The 15,882-nt window shown below is 39.4% G+C and overlaps 1 protein-coding gene across 1 annotated transcript; it reads left to right on the top strand.

The window, feature by feature from the left end:
- Nucleotides 1–7,183: 7,183 nt before the first annotated feature.
- pm20d1.2 (peptidase M20 domain containing 1, tandem duplicate 2) lies at nt 7,184–14,668 on the top strand. Its single transcript, XM_077515244.1, has 13 exons — nt 7,184–7,509; nt 7,628–7,714; nt 11,025–11,260; nt 12,375–12,461; nt 12,538–12,671; nt 12,754–12,873; nt 12,955–13,030; nt 13,096–13,157; nt 13,234–13,312; nt 13,387–13,458; nt 13,527–13,692; nt 13,761–13,860; nt 13,988–14,668. Exons 1-13 carry the CDS (start codon nt 7,314–7,316, stop codon nt 14,115–14,117), a joined length of 1,545 nt encoding a protein of 514 aa, XP_077371370.1. The 5' UTR covers nt 7,184–7,313; the 3' UTR covers nt 14,118–14,668.
- The last annotated feature ends 1,214 nt before the right edge of the window (nt 14,669–15,882 follow it).

Here is a 15,882-nt window from a genome sequence, read left to right as displayed (position 1 = left end):
AATATATTATATATTTTATAAAAGCAGTAAAAATAAATAAATAAATAATTAAAATCATTACAACTTTTTGGCAAACTTCTTCATTTCAATGCACATTGCACTGTTCATTCTAGGTCTTGGCCACTTGCGTCAGTTTAAGACAAACATATGGATATTATATGGAGACAGAAGTGACATCATAACCTATCAGCAGTAGAATTGTTGCACACTTTATGTACAAATATCCATTGCTTAAAGGGTTATTAAACCATCACACAGATGTGAATTGTTAGCATCTGTCTATGGCGTTTCCCCATAATATGTTAGCATTAGCATTAAGCTAGCAGGCTATGTTGTTTTAAATATACATGGTGTAATTCTCCTTGTTTCATATTTAGTTTGACAGTAAACTAACTGTGAGTAGTTAAATAGATTTTTAGAAGAATATTTACAAATTCTATCTGACAAACTGTTTGTTGTGAAGTGACTTGAGTCACTGCCACCATAGATCGTATTACAAGTTTGCACTCGTAAGTCAAAGCAAAAATACTGGCCAAATGATGATTATCTCAATTTTTTTTTTAAACTAATTCACTACCAGCCATTTGAGAAAATTTCAAAACTATTAATACCCATGTGATATTACGTAAAATAATTATATATAAACCGAATCTGCCAAATAACAGAATAGACTACCTACTTTTTGTCCCGTCCCGTTCTTTTATAATTGACAGTAGAAAAATGTAGGTTTGCCAAAATACAGCCATTTCTCACATGGACTCTGAAACTGTGTTTATTTCGTATAAAATGGGGCAATGATGTCATCTACCGGTGGTTGGGCATCAGTAAAGTTGTTTCCAAGTTTGATATTTACTGTGGAGCATGCTCAGATTAGCCCCCATTTATCGCCGCTCTAAAAAATACAATTGACAAGTATACTTGTCAAAGGCAGTGAATGAGTTAAGCTGAGTTATTCGTATCTCAAGACCACACAGGTACCAAATGGACTGCCTGCTACTGCTAAAAAAATACACATTGGTTTCTCAAAACCCCTAAACAAGATGTAGGGTTTGTTTACTGAGAGGGAGAGAGAGCTAGAGAGATGGAGAGAGAGAGACTAAGCCATGCATGCAGTTGTCTGGTAACAACACTCAGATCCAGACCCTGAAACATACAGACATGATCTATCCTTCTTGTATCATAAGATGTCTCTTGTCATCAATCCCTTCCATTGCCCTCCTCTGCTTCACCTCACACCCGTCGCTTTCGATACGGCACTGGAGAGCAGGGCGGCGATGTGTGTCCTCGAGGAACCCGGTGAATAGTAATGAGCCTGGCCTGTGTCTATTTGCTGGAAAAGCCAGAGGAAGACTGGGAGGGTTAGTGGGGAATGAGGAGGAGGGGTCGAGCGGGAGTGAAAACAAGGCTCCTCTTGCAGCATTGATGCAGCACAAGTGAGAGTTGCGCTCGCATTAAGCCTTCGAACCCTCTCACCAACATGACGTCATTCAATGAACCATCAAATTTTTTTTTAGCACATTCAATGGACAAGGAGGAGGGGGTCACAACACCTGCTGTCTTCATCCCACATTCACTGGTGAAATTCCCGACGAACTGCTATGACAAGTAAGATCACAAAAATGTTTTTTTTTTTTTTTTGGGTGAAGTCATGTCAGTACTTTACATTAAATGTAACTTGTTTTTGTTCTGGATGGGGGCGGGGGAGCAGGTGAAATATTATTTCGGGTGAAACATTATTAGTGGAAACGGGAGCGGTGACAGTGAAGGATAACTAAAGAATATTCTCACTGGCTGCAAAGATCAACTTGAGTGGCTGGCCTGAAAGGAAAGGAACAAACACAATAGAAAGCCCCCCTACCTCAGCCCCTCTTTTATCCATCCAGGACCAGTGGGCACTCTGCCAACTTGGAGTCTTAAGAAATCATTCAAAGAAAGCCAAAGAAAAGGACTTGTTTAAAACCAGGAACAGCATTCTCTCACAGTCTCTTGTTTTTCCTGACATTTCCCACGTGAAGCGGGGATTTCTGCTTGATGTTTTCTCTGACATTACATCCAGGGGAGAAGGGTGGAGGGGGGGTAGTTGGGAGGGGGGCTGAGGAATTGCCATTCACGTAACGTTTCGAGAGCGTTATAAGTGGGTGATCCCTTCAGAGCCCCCTTTCACCCTCTTTCCCTCTCTCCTGGTTTTCATTCGCTTTTTACTCCCTCCTGCTCGCATAGTAACTCCTCCCCCCTCTGCTACCCATTGTCTCCCCATACAGTATCAGGCTGAGGGGATGCCATTCCGGCTCCAGCCAGGGACGCGGGAGAGATACAGAGAGGTAAGAGTCGGATATTTCCATCATTAGCATGAATTAACAGAATCTTACTTTCACAAGTGTGTGGTTATAGAGACAGGCGTAAGGTTTTGATTTTGTTGCTTGTCAGTAGAAGATGCTTTTGTGTTAGAGTGAGGAGAAGAAATCATCTTTGGATTCAGAGCCAGTAACCTGTGATGATGTGTGAGTCATTTTCTGTGTCTGTTTTTTTTTTTAACAACTTCATCATCATGCATGCTTCACAGTCATACCCGCAAAAAAAAAAAAAACACAACACGTGGTCGTGATCAACATTAGTGATTCAAAACATCTGGCCAGAGCTGATTGTCTAAATTGGCTCCCAGCAGAGAGGGACCATGTATGCTGTTAGGGGATTAGAGCTAATCCTCCCTGTGGCTAACAATCACCTTCTTGTCTGGACAGAGGTTGTCACGGAGGCTTTCGTAATTTATGCTGAGATATGCATCGACACAGGCTCACTGGGGCTCATTGGAGGTGGCCTTTCATGAATAAACAACTTCGCTCAATCGGTGTGCGGCAAATTCACTCTCTGACGGCTTAACACCAAATTCGGTCACATAGAAACAAGTTTGAATTTCAAGGTTGGATGAAGCGATTGTATTTTATGATTAAAAGTAAAAAAAAAAAAGTTGTAGTTTTTCCTCTTGCCTTCCTTGTAACAGGTGCATGTAAAGTGAAGGAGAAGTGGTTCTCCCAGTACTGTAAAGTTGCTGCATAGTACAGGAAGTTGAGAAAAAAAAAAGGAACGCGGTCTCAAAGGGGCTTTTGTTGTTTGAATTGGAGACAAGAATCACAGACTGACAAATACCTGGCCCCTACGCACCCCAAATACCTCTGTTGCACTTGATACAATGTCAATAAATGCCTCCTCTGTCCTCCATAGTAGCCTGCTTCCCCTCTGTACACACCACTTTTTTCCTCCCTTGTTTGTACAACGGCTACTGTTCTCTGAGTACACATCTGAGTGAGCAAATCTGGCCTTCGTAGCTGGAGTCACGACTCAATGAAAACCCAACAGCTCAGATTGTCTGGTAACATCAGCCTCTTTTGGTTGTGACATAATCACTTTTCAAATAAACTTGGAGATAAATATAGAGAAAAGCTAAATTGCATCATGGCACGAATGCCTTCACTGATCTGTACTCAGACAAGTTCTGATAAAACTGCTCTCATGCCAGAAACCACACGAATCTCTTGAGGCTAACTTCCAGTACATTTTAACTACGGTATTTCGACATTTTACGCCTCCATTGCAAATTATGCTGATTGGATGAATTTATGATATTATATGCTCCAGTAATCAGTTTCAGTGAGATTTGGGATGTGGTGAATTAATTCTAAATATAGCAAAAATATTTGGGGTTCTCATAGGCTTTCTGCACCCAATAGTGCTTTAAAATCACATCCTTCCAAAGTCGTGCATGGATTAAACAAAAAAAGTTTCTTTGACGTGCTTAAGATTGAGCAGGAAAATAGCTGTGATCAAAATGGCACCTCACATACAGACAGCATTTTATACCAAAGATTAGTTTGGCCTGCTTTGGGATTGAAACCACTCCCAGAACATGCTGCTGTGAGGTTCAAACATCGGGGAAGGGTCATTTTATTTTAGTGTGTGCTGTGAAAAGTACAATTTCTAGGAGAGTGCTACCTCCCTTGGGCTTATGAAGACTCCGTTTCTTTGTTTAATTATTCATGCTTATGTGAGTTTTAAACCCGGAATGTTGTCTGCAACCTGACCCTCATTTTACCTCTTTTTTTTTTGTTTCCAAGCTCTTTCTGCAGCGGTGTTGCATCTTAAAAATGAGCGCACGACTGTGTCATATGGCTTTCTATTCCTATGTGAGTTCCCTCTAGCATTTCATGTAGGGTTTAAAGCCATTGGACACACAGTGGACAATCAACAAGAGGAGATGATCGCTTTTGAAATGTTAAATGCTAAATGGGCTTCACTTTTCTACTTTTCAACGTACTCAAAACACTTGAACACTTGTCACTTCATTCAGTCACACAATGTTTGGTGAACTATACTAAGTGTGTCAGGAAAGTTCCAGGACTTGTTTCACAAAAGATATTTCAAGAACAAACTACAAAGCTGTAATTCCCCTGGAGTCTTACATACTTACCCATACTTTTTAGTCACACCTTCTTCCACTCCTTGAAGGACCTTTCCAGGAACTTCCTTTCAGTGGCTGTATCATGTATACGAAAAGCTCATACCATATTATAGATACAGTGTTCCATCGCTATAATGTGGTTCACTTTTCACAGATTTTTTGTGTGTGCAATTTCGTATGCATTTCTTTTTTTTCTTTTTCTTTTTTACAGTAATGTACCTATTTTATAAAATGTGTGAAGGTTTGAACATTGAGAATGTTTAAACAAGAAAGGAATGTGGGGAAAAAAGTAAATGCCTTGATGACAAAAGTGTATAAACCGTCAGGTGAGGGGTTATAGAGCCTAAAACATTTTTAATAAATCTAAAAGATAAAGCTAACAACATCGCGGATTTCATTTATTATTATTTCATGTTATTATTTTTTGGAACCTAACCCCAGCAGAAAATGAGGGAACACTGTATCCCAGATAGAGATCATAAGTATAAAATTAGAATTACCTCACACCTGGAAATTGTTGACCAAAACAGCAGCATATAGCAATGCACGTAAAGTTTTGATTGAAAGGATGGAGACTTACTGCATGTTGTAAATAAGTTCCTTGGGCAGTATTAAAAATGAACTTACGTTTTGTAGTGATGGCATACTTTCTGACTTTGATTGCATGATGTGCATGATGTATTTACTTATTTGTTCAACTTAGTATGTTTCAATTCTAGCCATTTCTCTGCATTCCTCCATAAGAGTCCATTTTCTTGAGAACTCCACTTTCACTTGACGTGGATCGTAAAACACTGTTAATGTTGTTGAATAGTGTTAAAATAAAGGCCTGCTTCCCCAATAGACAGCTTGTATTCTAATTTGTTTTTCATTGTATGTCTGTAGCAGTTATTAGTACATTTGTATGGCAAAACATACCACAGGCAGTGGATTTGCTCTGGATTTGTAAAAGAAAAAAAACAACAAGGTGGAATTTTGCCTGTGCTCAACTCCTCCATCCAGGTCCTTGTATGACTCCAGGCTGATAAACATGTCACTGAATGGCATCGAGAGGAGTGTAATTAAGAAAATAAAGAAGAGTAAAAGTAAAGTACTTTATCATCAATTCATGTGTTTAGTTATGTTGAACATCAGGTCATTCTCTATGATCATTTCTGTTCAGGTTGGGGCGGGTTGTTGGGTAAGAAAAATCAGGGATTAGATGATTATTAGTTTTGGTGTTAAATATGATGAAAACAGGTGATATAAATACATTTCAGATGACAAGAGATTCACCATATCATTTACCATTGAAAATTATTCTTCCAAATGAAACAGCTGCACTGTATTGTATTTTGGGTTTGTGCCTAGATGTGTATCAGAATAACTGTAAACCTGCAATGACTGTATATATAAACATTAAAACACAGTTTAGTAGGCTCAACTGTTCATCAAAAGCAAACCAAAACAATAATGAGAAAAAAAGGTTTCATTCCTAAAAAGTATATTTAGTATCGTAAGCCAAACTTAACTCACTTGTTGGCAATGTGCAGGAGCTTTGGTCTCGGTTCAGCAGGGTCAGACAGATTTCGGTCATTCAACACTTAAAGCTCAGACTGCAGTGGTGCTTGAAGAGTTGAAGTGGGAAATACAGTCAGTCATGTGCAACTTTATTGAATCTCTCTCCAGTTGTGGATGAGCAAGCCAAGAAGCGGTCCTGCACACAGTATGTATATATAAAAACACCAGGAAGGGTTCATTTGTTTTGTCATTTTGCCCTTTTGTTCTTCATTTGTGTTGAAAAATACTCATTTAGTTCTCTTGTAGCGCTCATGGACAATCCACTCCAGTTGACAGACAACTTAAAGCATCACATAATCTACCACAGTTAGAGACAATTCAGATTTTTTTATTTTTTTTAATTGAGACTTATAGGTGAAATTTTCCAAATGTGATATTAAAAACAATTGACGATGGTGTATAATTTCTTTTCATTAGATAAACGAAAATGTTCTTCCTTTCAATGTGAATTCTTTAAGTTGTTTTAAAAGTAGGCCTATTGAGTTTTCAAGTACTTTTAAAAATATATTATTACTATATGAACAACCATAAAACAAAGCTGTTACACTTTCAGGTTCACTTTCACAGCAGCTACATTTATTTTTGATGAAATGTTGAGATGTGTTTTTGATAGCTATATATTATGTAAACATTTCAAAATGTCATTCTTGACTTTACTTGTAGCAAAGGTTTAAAGGGAATAAGCTATTATGACAGTTAATATAAATAAAGATCACGTTCCAAAAAACAAACAAACAAACAAACAAACAAAAAAAACACCTTGGAAAGTCAAAAAGAAGGTGTTGAAAGTGTTTTCTGTTTTCACATGATGGTGATTATTTTTCCAAACAAACAAATTTAATGTCTTTACAGGTGGAATCAGAAATATTAAGTGAAAGAGCTGAGCACACAACTCTGGAAACACCTTCAGCTTTAGTCAAAGGCACTCTACCTAGGCTAAAAATTATGGTTCAAAATAGTTTAAATTAAGTAATTTTTGTAGCTCAGTGACATTTACAATACATGAACACAGAGAAATGTAAACCATTATTAACATTGACATTTAATGGGTGTTTAAACATTTGTTTAAAACAAATGTAAAGTTTCACATTATTATTATTTTTTGTAGTTTTAATCTTGAAGCAGCTGCCACTTTGCTTCCGTGTTGACGTTCGACTCCGTGTGACGTCATTATTTTTACGCATGCGTGTCGGCAGGCGGCAGGACCGTCAGCTGTGAACTGTTTACAGTCACGACTGTAAGCAGTGTGAAATTTGCAGAATAATTCGACTTCAAGAGTTATACTGTTGTTCACGTCATGATGATCAGATTTCTGAAAATTATAATAGGTACTGGATTCGCTGCCGTTTTAATCTTGGTTACTATAGCGTCAATTAGAACGCTGTCACTGGACGTGAATGCGGGACTTCAACTCGCACGCTGGGAAGCGGTGAGTGACATATCGCTTGATATCGACCACCGTCAGCGAGAGGAGCTTCTAACACACTTTAAAGGTACGCAGTGAGTTTACGTGCGTCCATGAAACAAGCCGTCAATTCAACAAAGCAGAGGAGAATCTTCCCTCCCTTCCTCCCTACCTGGTTGCTTGTGACTTTCTTCTTCATTCAACAGAAGCCATTCGCATCCCCACGGTGTCATTTTCACCCACGGAAAGCAACAGTACTGCACTTCTTCATTTCAGCTCGTTTCTCCGAAGAGGTAATGGCATTTGCAAACGTTTTAGAAGCACAGTTATGCGTAAGCTTAGCCGAGTAACAAAGTCCAACAGGTCACTAATTGTTTCTTTACCGGACAAGGCAGCGTCCACTGTGACCACAACAAGAACCGACCAAGACACTTAAAAAAGTAGGCGAGAACAGAAATATCCCCCCCACCCCTCCCGAAAAATTCTCAACAAAATATGTATATAAATCTAAAAAGTATCATTAACGAAAAATCATTTTAAAAATAATTATGTAAATATTTCAGGAACATACAAGTTCATAAAATAAAATTTTATTCAGTAGGCTATGATGAATGAGGAAAATGAGAGAGAACAAAGAGTAGAAGGGGCGACTGTTGTGGACCAGGAAGTAGCAAAGATTAGTAAGGATGAAGTGAGAAGGGCATTGAAGAGGATGAAGAGTGGAAAGGCGCTCGGTCCTGATGATATACCTGTGGAGGTATGGAAGTGTCTAGGAGAGGTAGCAGTAGAATTTCTGACTGGGTTGTTCAACATGATCTTAGATAGTGAGAAAATGCCTGAGGAATGGAGGAGAAGTGTGCTGGTGCCCATTTTTAAGAACAAGGGAGACGTGCAGAATTGTGGCAACTACAGAGGAATAAAGCTGATGAGCCACACAATGAAACTATGGGAAAGAGTAGTGGAAGCTAGACTGAGGGCAGAAGTGAACATTTGTGAGCAGCAGTATGGTTTCATGCCAAAAAAAAAAGAAAAAAAAAAAGAGTATGACAGATGCAGTATTTGTTTTGAGGATGTTGATTGAAAAGTACAGAGAAGGTCAGAAGGAGCTGCATTGTGTCTTTGTTGACCTGGAGAAAGCTTATGACAGGGTGCCCAGAGAGGAACTGTGGTTTTGTATGAGGAAGTCTGGAGTGGCGGAGAAGTATGTTCAAGTGGTGCAGGACATGTATCAGGACTGTAAGACAGTGGTGAGGTGTGCTGTAGGTGTGACGGAGGAGTTCAAGGTGGAGGTGGGACTACATCAGGGATCAGCTCTGAGCCCCTTCTTGTTCGCAATGGTAATGGACAGGATGACAGATGAGGTTAGACAGGAATCCCCATGGACTATGATGTTTGCAGATGACATAGTGATCTGTAGTGAGAGCAGGGAACAGGTGGAGGAGAAGCTAGAAGCGTCGAGGTTTGCCTTGGAAAGGAGGGGAATGAAGGTTAGCCGTAGCAAGACGGAGTATCTGTGCGTGAATGAGAGGGACCCAAGTGGAAGAGTGAGGTTACAGGGAGAAGAAACCAAGAAGGTGGAGGAGTTTAAGTATTTAGGGTCAACAGACCAGAGCAATGGAGAGTGTGGAATAGAAGTGAAGAAGCGTGTGCAGGCAGGCTGGAGCGGGTGGAGAAAAGTGTCAGGTGTGATGTGTGATAGAAGAGTTTCAGCTAAAATGAAAGGAAAGGTTTATAAAACTGTGGTGAGACCAGCAATGCCGTTTGGTCTGGAGACAGTGCCACTGAGAAAAAGACAGGAGGCAGAGCTGGAGGTGGCAGAGATGAAGATGCTGAGATTCTCTTTGGGAGTGACCAGGTTGGATAGGATCAGGAATGAGTACATCAGAGGGACAGCACATGTTAGAAGCTTTGGAGATAAAGTCAGAGAGGCCAGACTTAGATGGTTTGGACTATATTGGAAGAAGGATGCTGAGTTTTCAAATGCCAGGCAGAAGATCGAGAGGAAGACCAAAGAGGAGGTTTATGGATGTAGTTAAAGAGGACATGAAGGTAGTTGGTGTGAGAGCAGAGGATGCAGAGGACAGAGTCAGATGGAGGCAACTGATTCGCTGTGGCGGCCCCTGAAGGGAAAAGCCGAAAGAAGAAGAAGAAGATTCAGTAGGCTATTTGATTCCAATATACTAAAAACCTAGTCTTCCCAAACCTGAATTGTTCAACCCAGCTTGTGATATGCCAGGAGCATCACCTGTCAATCATTATAAATTTACTTGAGAACAGATCTACTACGATCCCAAACGAGGACACTTTATGGTGATAATTTTTATGTGCACACATCTTTATTGGTAATTTTGATTTCCAAATTGTGCGAGAGACAAACAAATAAAGTTCCAAAGTTTAATAAATCAGACAGTGATGGCATAGAACTCTGTTTTCACTACTGTATTTTTATTTATTTATTTTTAAAACAAAAATGCTTTGCCCTGGTTAGGGGTTACTTGGCTGGAAAAAACAAAACAAAAACAAAACAAAATCACTGGGCGTATATCACTGAAAAAAGGCTGGGTTAGATTATTGTGCACACAATTGGACAACGCTAGAGCAATATCATGGGGGGTATCTTACCCCTTATGGGTGGGCGGCACCAAGTAGCTTTGCATATATATAAAAAAAAAAAAAAGTTTGGTATTTTTTGCTAATAATTTGACATCAATTTAGATCCTAAATGACTTCTTTGGATTCCCCTTGACCCCTTGACTTGAAATCATTTCAACGCTAAAGAAAGTCTAACAAGGCCGCTTTGGTCCAGAGAAACTGGTGAGATGAAAAATAGCTCCATCTAATGGCCAGGGGGGTTACCGTAGTCTACCCGACTAGTACTGTCTTCTAGAGTCAACTCCTGCATACTTGTGGTCCGGCACCAGCAGATTCACATATTTGCAGATTTCTTTTCTCAATATCTTTTCAAATGTTTTTTTATCCCGGATTTTTCACCTAATTTTTTTTGTGTGGAAAACTTGTAGTGAATTTTTATCAGCATTTGTTTTTTGTTTTTTTAAAGATTTTTTTTCGGTTTGGAAAAACTGTTGACGAGCTCAACATTTCCAACGTATCCAAACATTTCGGCAAGTTGCTATTTTCCATTTTGTCCAAAGTAGACTTGAACCACCACAAACTACAGAGGAGCTACTGTTCTTTTGTTAAATTGACGTATACGTATTTGAAAAGCTCTTCGATCCTATTGGATAATCTAGCCAACGTTGCCATAAATTCACGAAAAAATGTCCGACATGGCCCGGGCTGACTACAACACATATTTTTTTCTGGCTATAGTAACAAACTCTTTATTATCAATTGGATATTTGCAGAAGCTTAGATCAACTTATTTAACTCGTTTACACTCCCAGTTTGTCACTGTGTCTCCTAAGTGCACATTAATGTAATTTAATTGAACAAAATGTATTTATGTTGTATCTTGTTGTCTGTAATAGCCACTGAACAACTCTGCACTGCTTATCCTCAGTCAGGTGGAAAATACAAAGGAAATACATAAAAACAAAATAAAGTTGTTTCACTCGACTCCGTGTTCTTCTCTTTGCTTGTCAGCCTTCCCGACACTTTTTACCTCAAGCCTGGTACATCATGAACTGGTGGCCAACTACAGTCACCTGTTCTGGATCCCAGGATCGCAGCCCGACCTGGTGCCATACATGCTCTTGGCTCATATCGATGTGGTGCCTGCCACAGAGTCAGACGGCTGGGTGGCTCCGCCCTTTTCTGCCCAGGAGATAGACGGTTTCATCTACGGTCGAGGGACGATGGATGACAAGAGCTCTTTAATGGTGAGAGAATCCGCTATTTCAGAATGTTTGTAAACAGTAAACACCAGGATAACATCTGGGTGGTAGAAAATAAACGACAGCAAAATTAGATGTTGGAATGTCGTGTTGTCATGTATTATTGTGTGTTCGCCATTACTATACAGTATGCTTAGGGTTTTTCCTGAGTACAAAACCTCCACCTTATGTGCTCACCATCTCCAGCCTAAGTAACTGATAATGAATGAATGCTTTAACATGATAATAGTCATATTTTTATTGTAATTATTATTGTTATTATTGAAACATGGCATTATTATACGTTGCTTGTAAAAATTAAAATGAGTTTATTTAATACAGAATACATGCACGTCATGGTGCATGGTCAGGATTAAGGATATTCGATTCCACTTTTCCCCCGACCGATACGCAACTCTTGAGTAGTCACCGCTACTGATACCAAATACCGATACCATTAGTAAATAAAATTCCCCACTCATAACTGACAGATGATTTTAAAGAAAGACCTCTCTATCCCAATATATAATTTTCCCTAAAATTGCATGAAGTTAATGGCAACTTTGTACTCATATAATTTCTAATTCCTTGTCCCTGATCATAAAACGGCTGCTGGAAGGCGGCCGACAATGGTATCGGTCACTGCCGCGAGTACCGATACCTTAAAAGTACCTTTGGAACGACCTTCCACAAAATATTAGGCAATCTCCCTCTCAGTCTACTTTTAAAATGTTTATTCCATTTATCTATTATCTATTTTATTCACGTACCTACTTCCTGTTATTAATTTATTGATGCAAACTTTATTTACTTGTTTGCTTACTACTTACAATGTTACTTATCTTTACTGCATGACCGATTTCTGTTCCATGTACAGCACTTTGTATACAGCAATGCTTGTTTTAAAGTGCTTCATAAATAAAGTTGAGTTGAGTTAAAATAAGACTGGTATTGGCACCGATTCCTGGTATCGGTAGTCACTCATCATAGTCAGGATGATACCACAATTTGAGCCAGGAAAAACCCTGAATTGTTCCATATGATTTTGGCAATTGTCGGCGTCTTTGGCAGGTGGTTTGCTTCCAAACTGCATGCAACCGATCCTCATTATTTCTTCCAGGGTGTTCTTCAGGCCCTGGAGTATTTGCTGATGAAAGGCTACGCACCACGCAGAGGATTTTACATTGGCCTCGGGCATGATGAAGAAGTAACCTACCTTCCCTTAGACATACTTGGAAAGTAAACGGCGCTTATTGTGTCGTCGTCTTCTCGGTCTTTTTTAGGTCAACGGTCACCAGGGAGCCATGAACATCGTACGACTGCTGAAGCAGCGGAATGTGCGACTGTCGTTTGTCCTGGATGAGGGTCTCGCTGTGCTGGATGGAGTCATCAGCGGTCTTAATGGACCCGCGGCTTTGTAAGAACGCAACATCAAAATGAAATTGTCACTATTACTAACCCTAAAAGATGAAGTGTGTGTTTGTACATTTTTTGTATAGAATTGGTGTAAGTGAAAAGGGCCTCGCCATTGTAAAGCTGAGTGTATCCACTCTTCCCGGCCATGCGTCAATGCCTTCCAGGGAGAGCTGCATTGGGATCTTAGCTGCAGCAGTCAAAAGGTTTTTATAAAAATTTTGTGTCTTTTTTTGGGGGGCTGATATATCTTTGCACATCATTTCTTAAAGACTGCTATTCCTCAGACTTGAGGACAACCCGATGCCCATGTTATTTGGTTATGGACCAGAACGTGAAACATTTGAACACCTAGCCCACAAGGTACGTTTAAAATAAACTGCTTGGCCAATTTGCATATGGATGAAACCTTCTTTTTGTGATTTTAGTTTGGGCTACCATTGAAGTTCATATTGTCAAATTTGTGGCTGTTTTCTCCACTTGTTGGCAGGTAATTACATCCTCCCTTGTTTTGATCATTTTTTGTGGTACTATTGCAATAAATGAGCATGTTTTGTGTGGCACAGGTTTCTTGAACAAAAACCAGATTCCAATGCCCTTGTAAGGACTACTACTGCAGTCACAATCTTTAATTCAGGTGTAAAGGTAAAGTATTAGAATTTAGATGCCAGTCATTCAATCTGATTTTCAAAACTCCCCCCCGCGTTATATTTTTGCAGTTTAATGTAATACCTTCCCTTGCTGAAGCTTATGTGAATCTACGAATCCACTCAGCACAATCATTACAAGAGGTAATGAGTCCAATTTGTTCCATCAGACATTTTCAGCGTCAAATGAAATTCCTGTTATTTCCTTCAAGGTCCTGGACCTCATCCAGGTTACAGTTGGCGACCACCGTGTAAAGATAGAGCTCATTGAGGGCTTTGATCCTTTACCCGTCAGTTCATCCGATGAAAAATCTTACGGCTTCCAGATCATCAAGAAAACTGTGCTGGACATGTTTCCGACAGTAGCAGTCGCTCCAGGTAAATGTCAGATTGAAACACAACACCCGACCTTCCTTAACTGTGCATTTCAATGTTTGAATGTGCAGGCATTTGTGTTGGGAACACAGACAGTCGACACTTCAAAGATCTGACCAACGATATTTACCGCTTTGCCCCTTTGTGGTTTAAACCAGGGGATGCACGGAGGTAAGAAGGCAGAATAGAAACATAAGAAAGCTGTTATGGTGACTGAAAGCTCTGAATGAACAATGTCAATTATGTACAAAAATGTTTTTTGCCAGGCAGATTTCATGTATTGTTCCCCTTTTCTTAGGTTTCATGGCATTAATGAAAGGATTTCCAGAAAGAACTACGAGGAGCTTGTTGTGTTCTACTCTAGACTGATCCAAAACTGTGACATTGGGAAACTTCCTGAGCCTCACACTTCTGTCCACGAACTCTAAACTAATGGAACAAAAATCATATCCTTTTACTGAAAACAAAACTACAATCATGCAGCTAATTATTTGCATGCTTAATTTTTGTGGTTGTGTCAGGTTACAGTCAGGTCTATTAGTCACGATGTCATGACTGACATGTCTTTGTCAATTCACAACAGCTGCCTGGGCTGTAAAATAATAAGTTATTGTAATTCATCAATGTTTCACTGATTGTGGTGCATCAATATGTTTAGCACAGGCATATTGGATCTGCATACTAACATTTGTGCACTAATTGGATATAAAGTATACAATGAACCTTTTTTGTTTGTTTTCAGTATATCACCACTAGGTGTCTCCCAAATACATGTTTATCAAATGGTAAAACTGTTGAACATCACAGAGTGAGTGGTGGTTTTTGTCTATTGTGGCCACACTGGTAAGAGTTTGGTATTTTTCCGTGTTTGTGAGTCTGTTCTGTAGAAAGAGGCACATAAAACAATTCCTGTTTATTATCAACTGAAAATGGTTAATTTTATCATCTTGATAATAAAGTCCCTTGTCTTCATCTACCATATTGGCCCTCAAGTCATTTTCATTGGTTAACTGTTTTACTTGAACAAGTAGGATGTTGCAAAAATGACTATTCTCATCAAATAGCTCGTTTCAGTACTTTGCATTGCAGCAGAGGACTCTGATATTAAAAAAAACCTTGTCAAAATACATACAGTAAACACATTGCAGTCAAAGACGCATTTTATTGATTTTTTTCCCCCACACAATCACCCGATTCACCAAAAATAAAAATAAAAAACAACAACAGTTACATGCAGGCTGGTGTGTAGTTACAACTGTCATGAGGTCTTAAACGACATGTAATCACACGAATGATAAATGCATAATTTAAAACAACTGCATCATGGTACCAACAAACAAAAAACCTTTAATGATTACCCCACAATGACATAATAACCCCGATGTCATAAATGCACACAAAAATGCATTTTTTAAAATATCTGTAAATATTTTGTTATTATCTTAATCACTACCCACCACACAACCATCACAATGCTTTTGTATTTCTGTTTGACTAAGAAGTTTACAGTTCTAATATCATAAAACCATTCACCTTGGTAAGTTACGCAAACGTGCCTGATTGCTGACCTGTATTGGGCTAAACACCTGATTACTTAATGCCCTGCTGTGATTCTGCATGTACTTGTGCTGTTGCTGTTGTCGCTTATATTGGGTTTAATTGGTTGTTTACACGGTTAATGATAGCAAATTGTCCATGCGGAACAGATTGCTCGGCAGTGCAGGAGCTTCCAAGGAAGTCATCCAGGTCCAAAGATGTAACAAAGGCTCCCGCAAATCCGTTGTCTTTAATGTAATTGACCTGCAGGGAAAATAAAAGAATATTTACAAATATGCAAGCAAACAGTTGATACGATGGGTCATCTCAGTGATCATTTCATTGGGGACATGCCAATGTCGTCAGTGGATTTTTGGATTCTGTTTGGCTGAGTTGGTCTACCTTTTCGTCAATTTCAGCTTGCTTGTCAAAGGTAAACCAAACTTCAGGTGAATTAGAGCCTTCCAGAAAAGAGCACACCTGAAAGCAAGATCCAGATTTTGGTAATCCAGTCATCTCACCTGTTATAACGGAAGCTGCTGCTTTTACCTCGTAACGGGACCAGAAGCCTGCTGGTATATCAGACAAGCTGCCTTCCACCGGTTCAGCTTTGCTCTCAGAATTTATAGTAAAAACTTGTCCAAATACTCCAATTCC

Source organism: Festucalex cinctus, chromosome 2 (genome assembly GCF_051991245.1).
Source record: "Festucalex cinctus isolate MCC-2025b chromosome 2, RoL_Fcin_1.0, whole genome shotgun sequence".
Taxonomy (NCBI): domain Eukaryota; kingdom Metazoa; phylum Chordata; class Actinopteri; order Syngnathiformes; family Syngnathidae; genus Festucalex; species Festucalex cinctus.
This window is presented reverse-complemented; position numbering and strand designations above follow the sequence as displayed.

Coding starts and splice junctions, on each gene's coding strand:
- pm20d1.2 (XM_077515244.1), top strand. CDS start 7,314: ATGATGATCAGATTTCTGAAAATTATAATAGGTACTGGATTCGCTGCC. Junction 12,462..12,537: donor GCCTCGGGCATGATGAAGAA/GTAACCTACCTT, acceptor GGTCTTTTTTAG/GTCAACGGTCACCAGGGAGC. Junction 13,158..13,233: donor TTTTCTCCACTTGTTGGCAG/GTAATTACATCC, acceptor TGTGTGGCACAG/GTTTCTTGAACAAAAACCAG.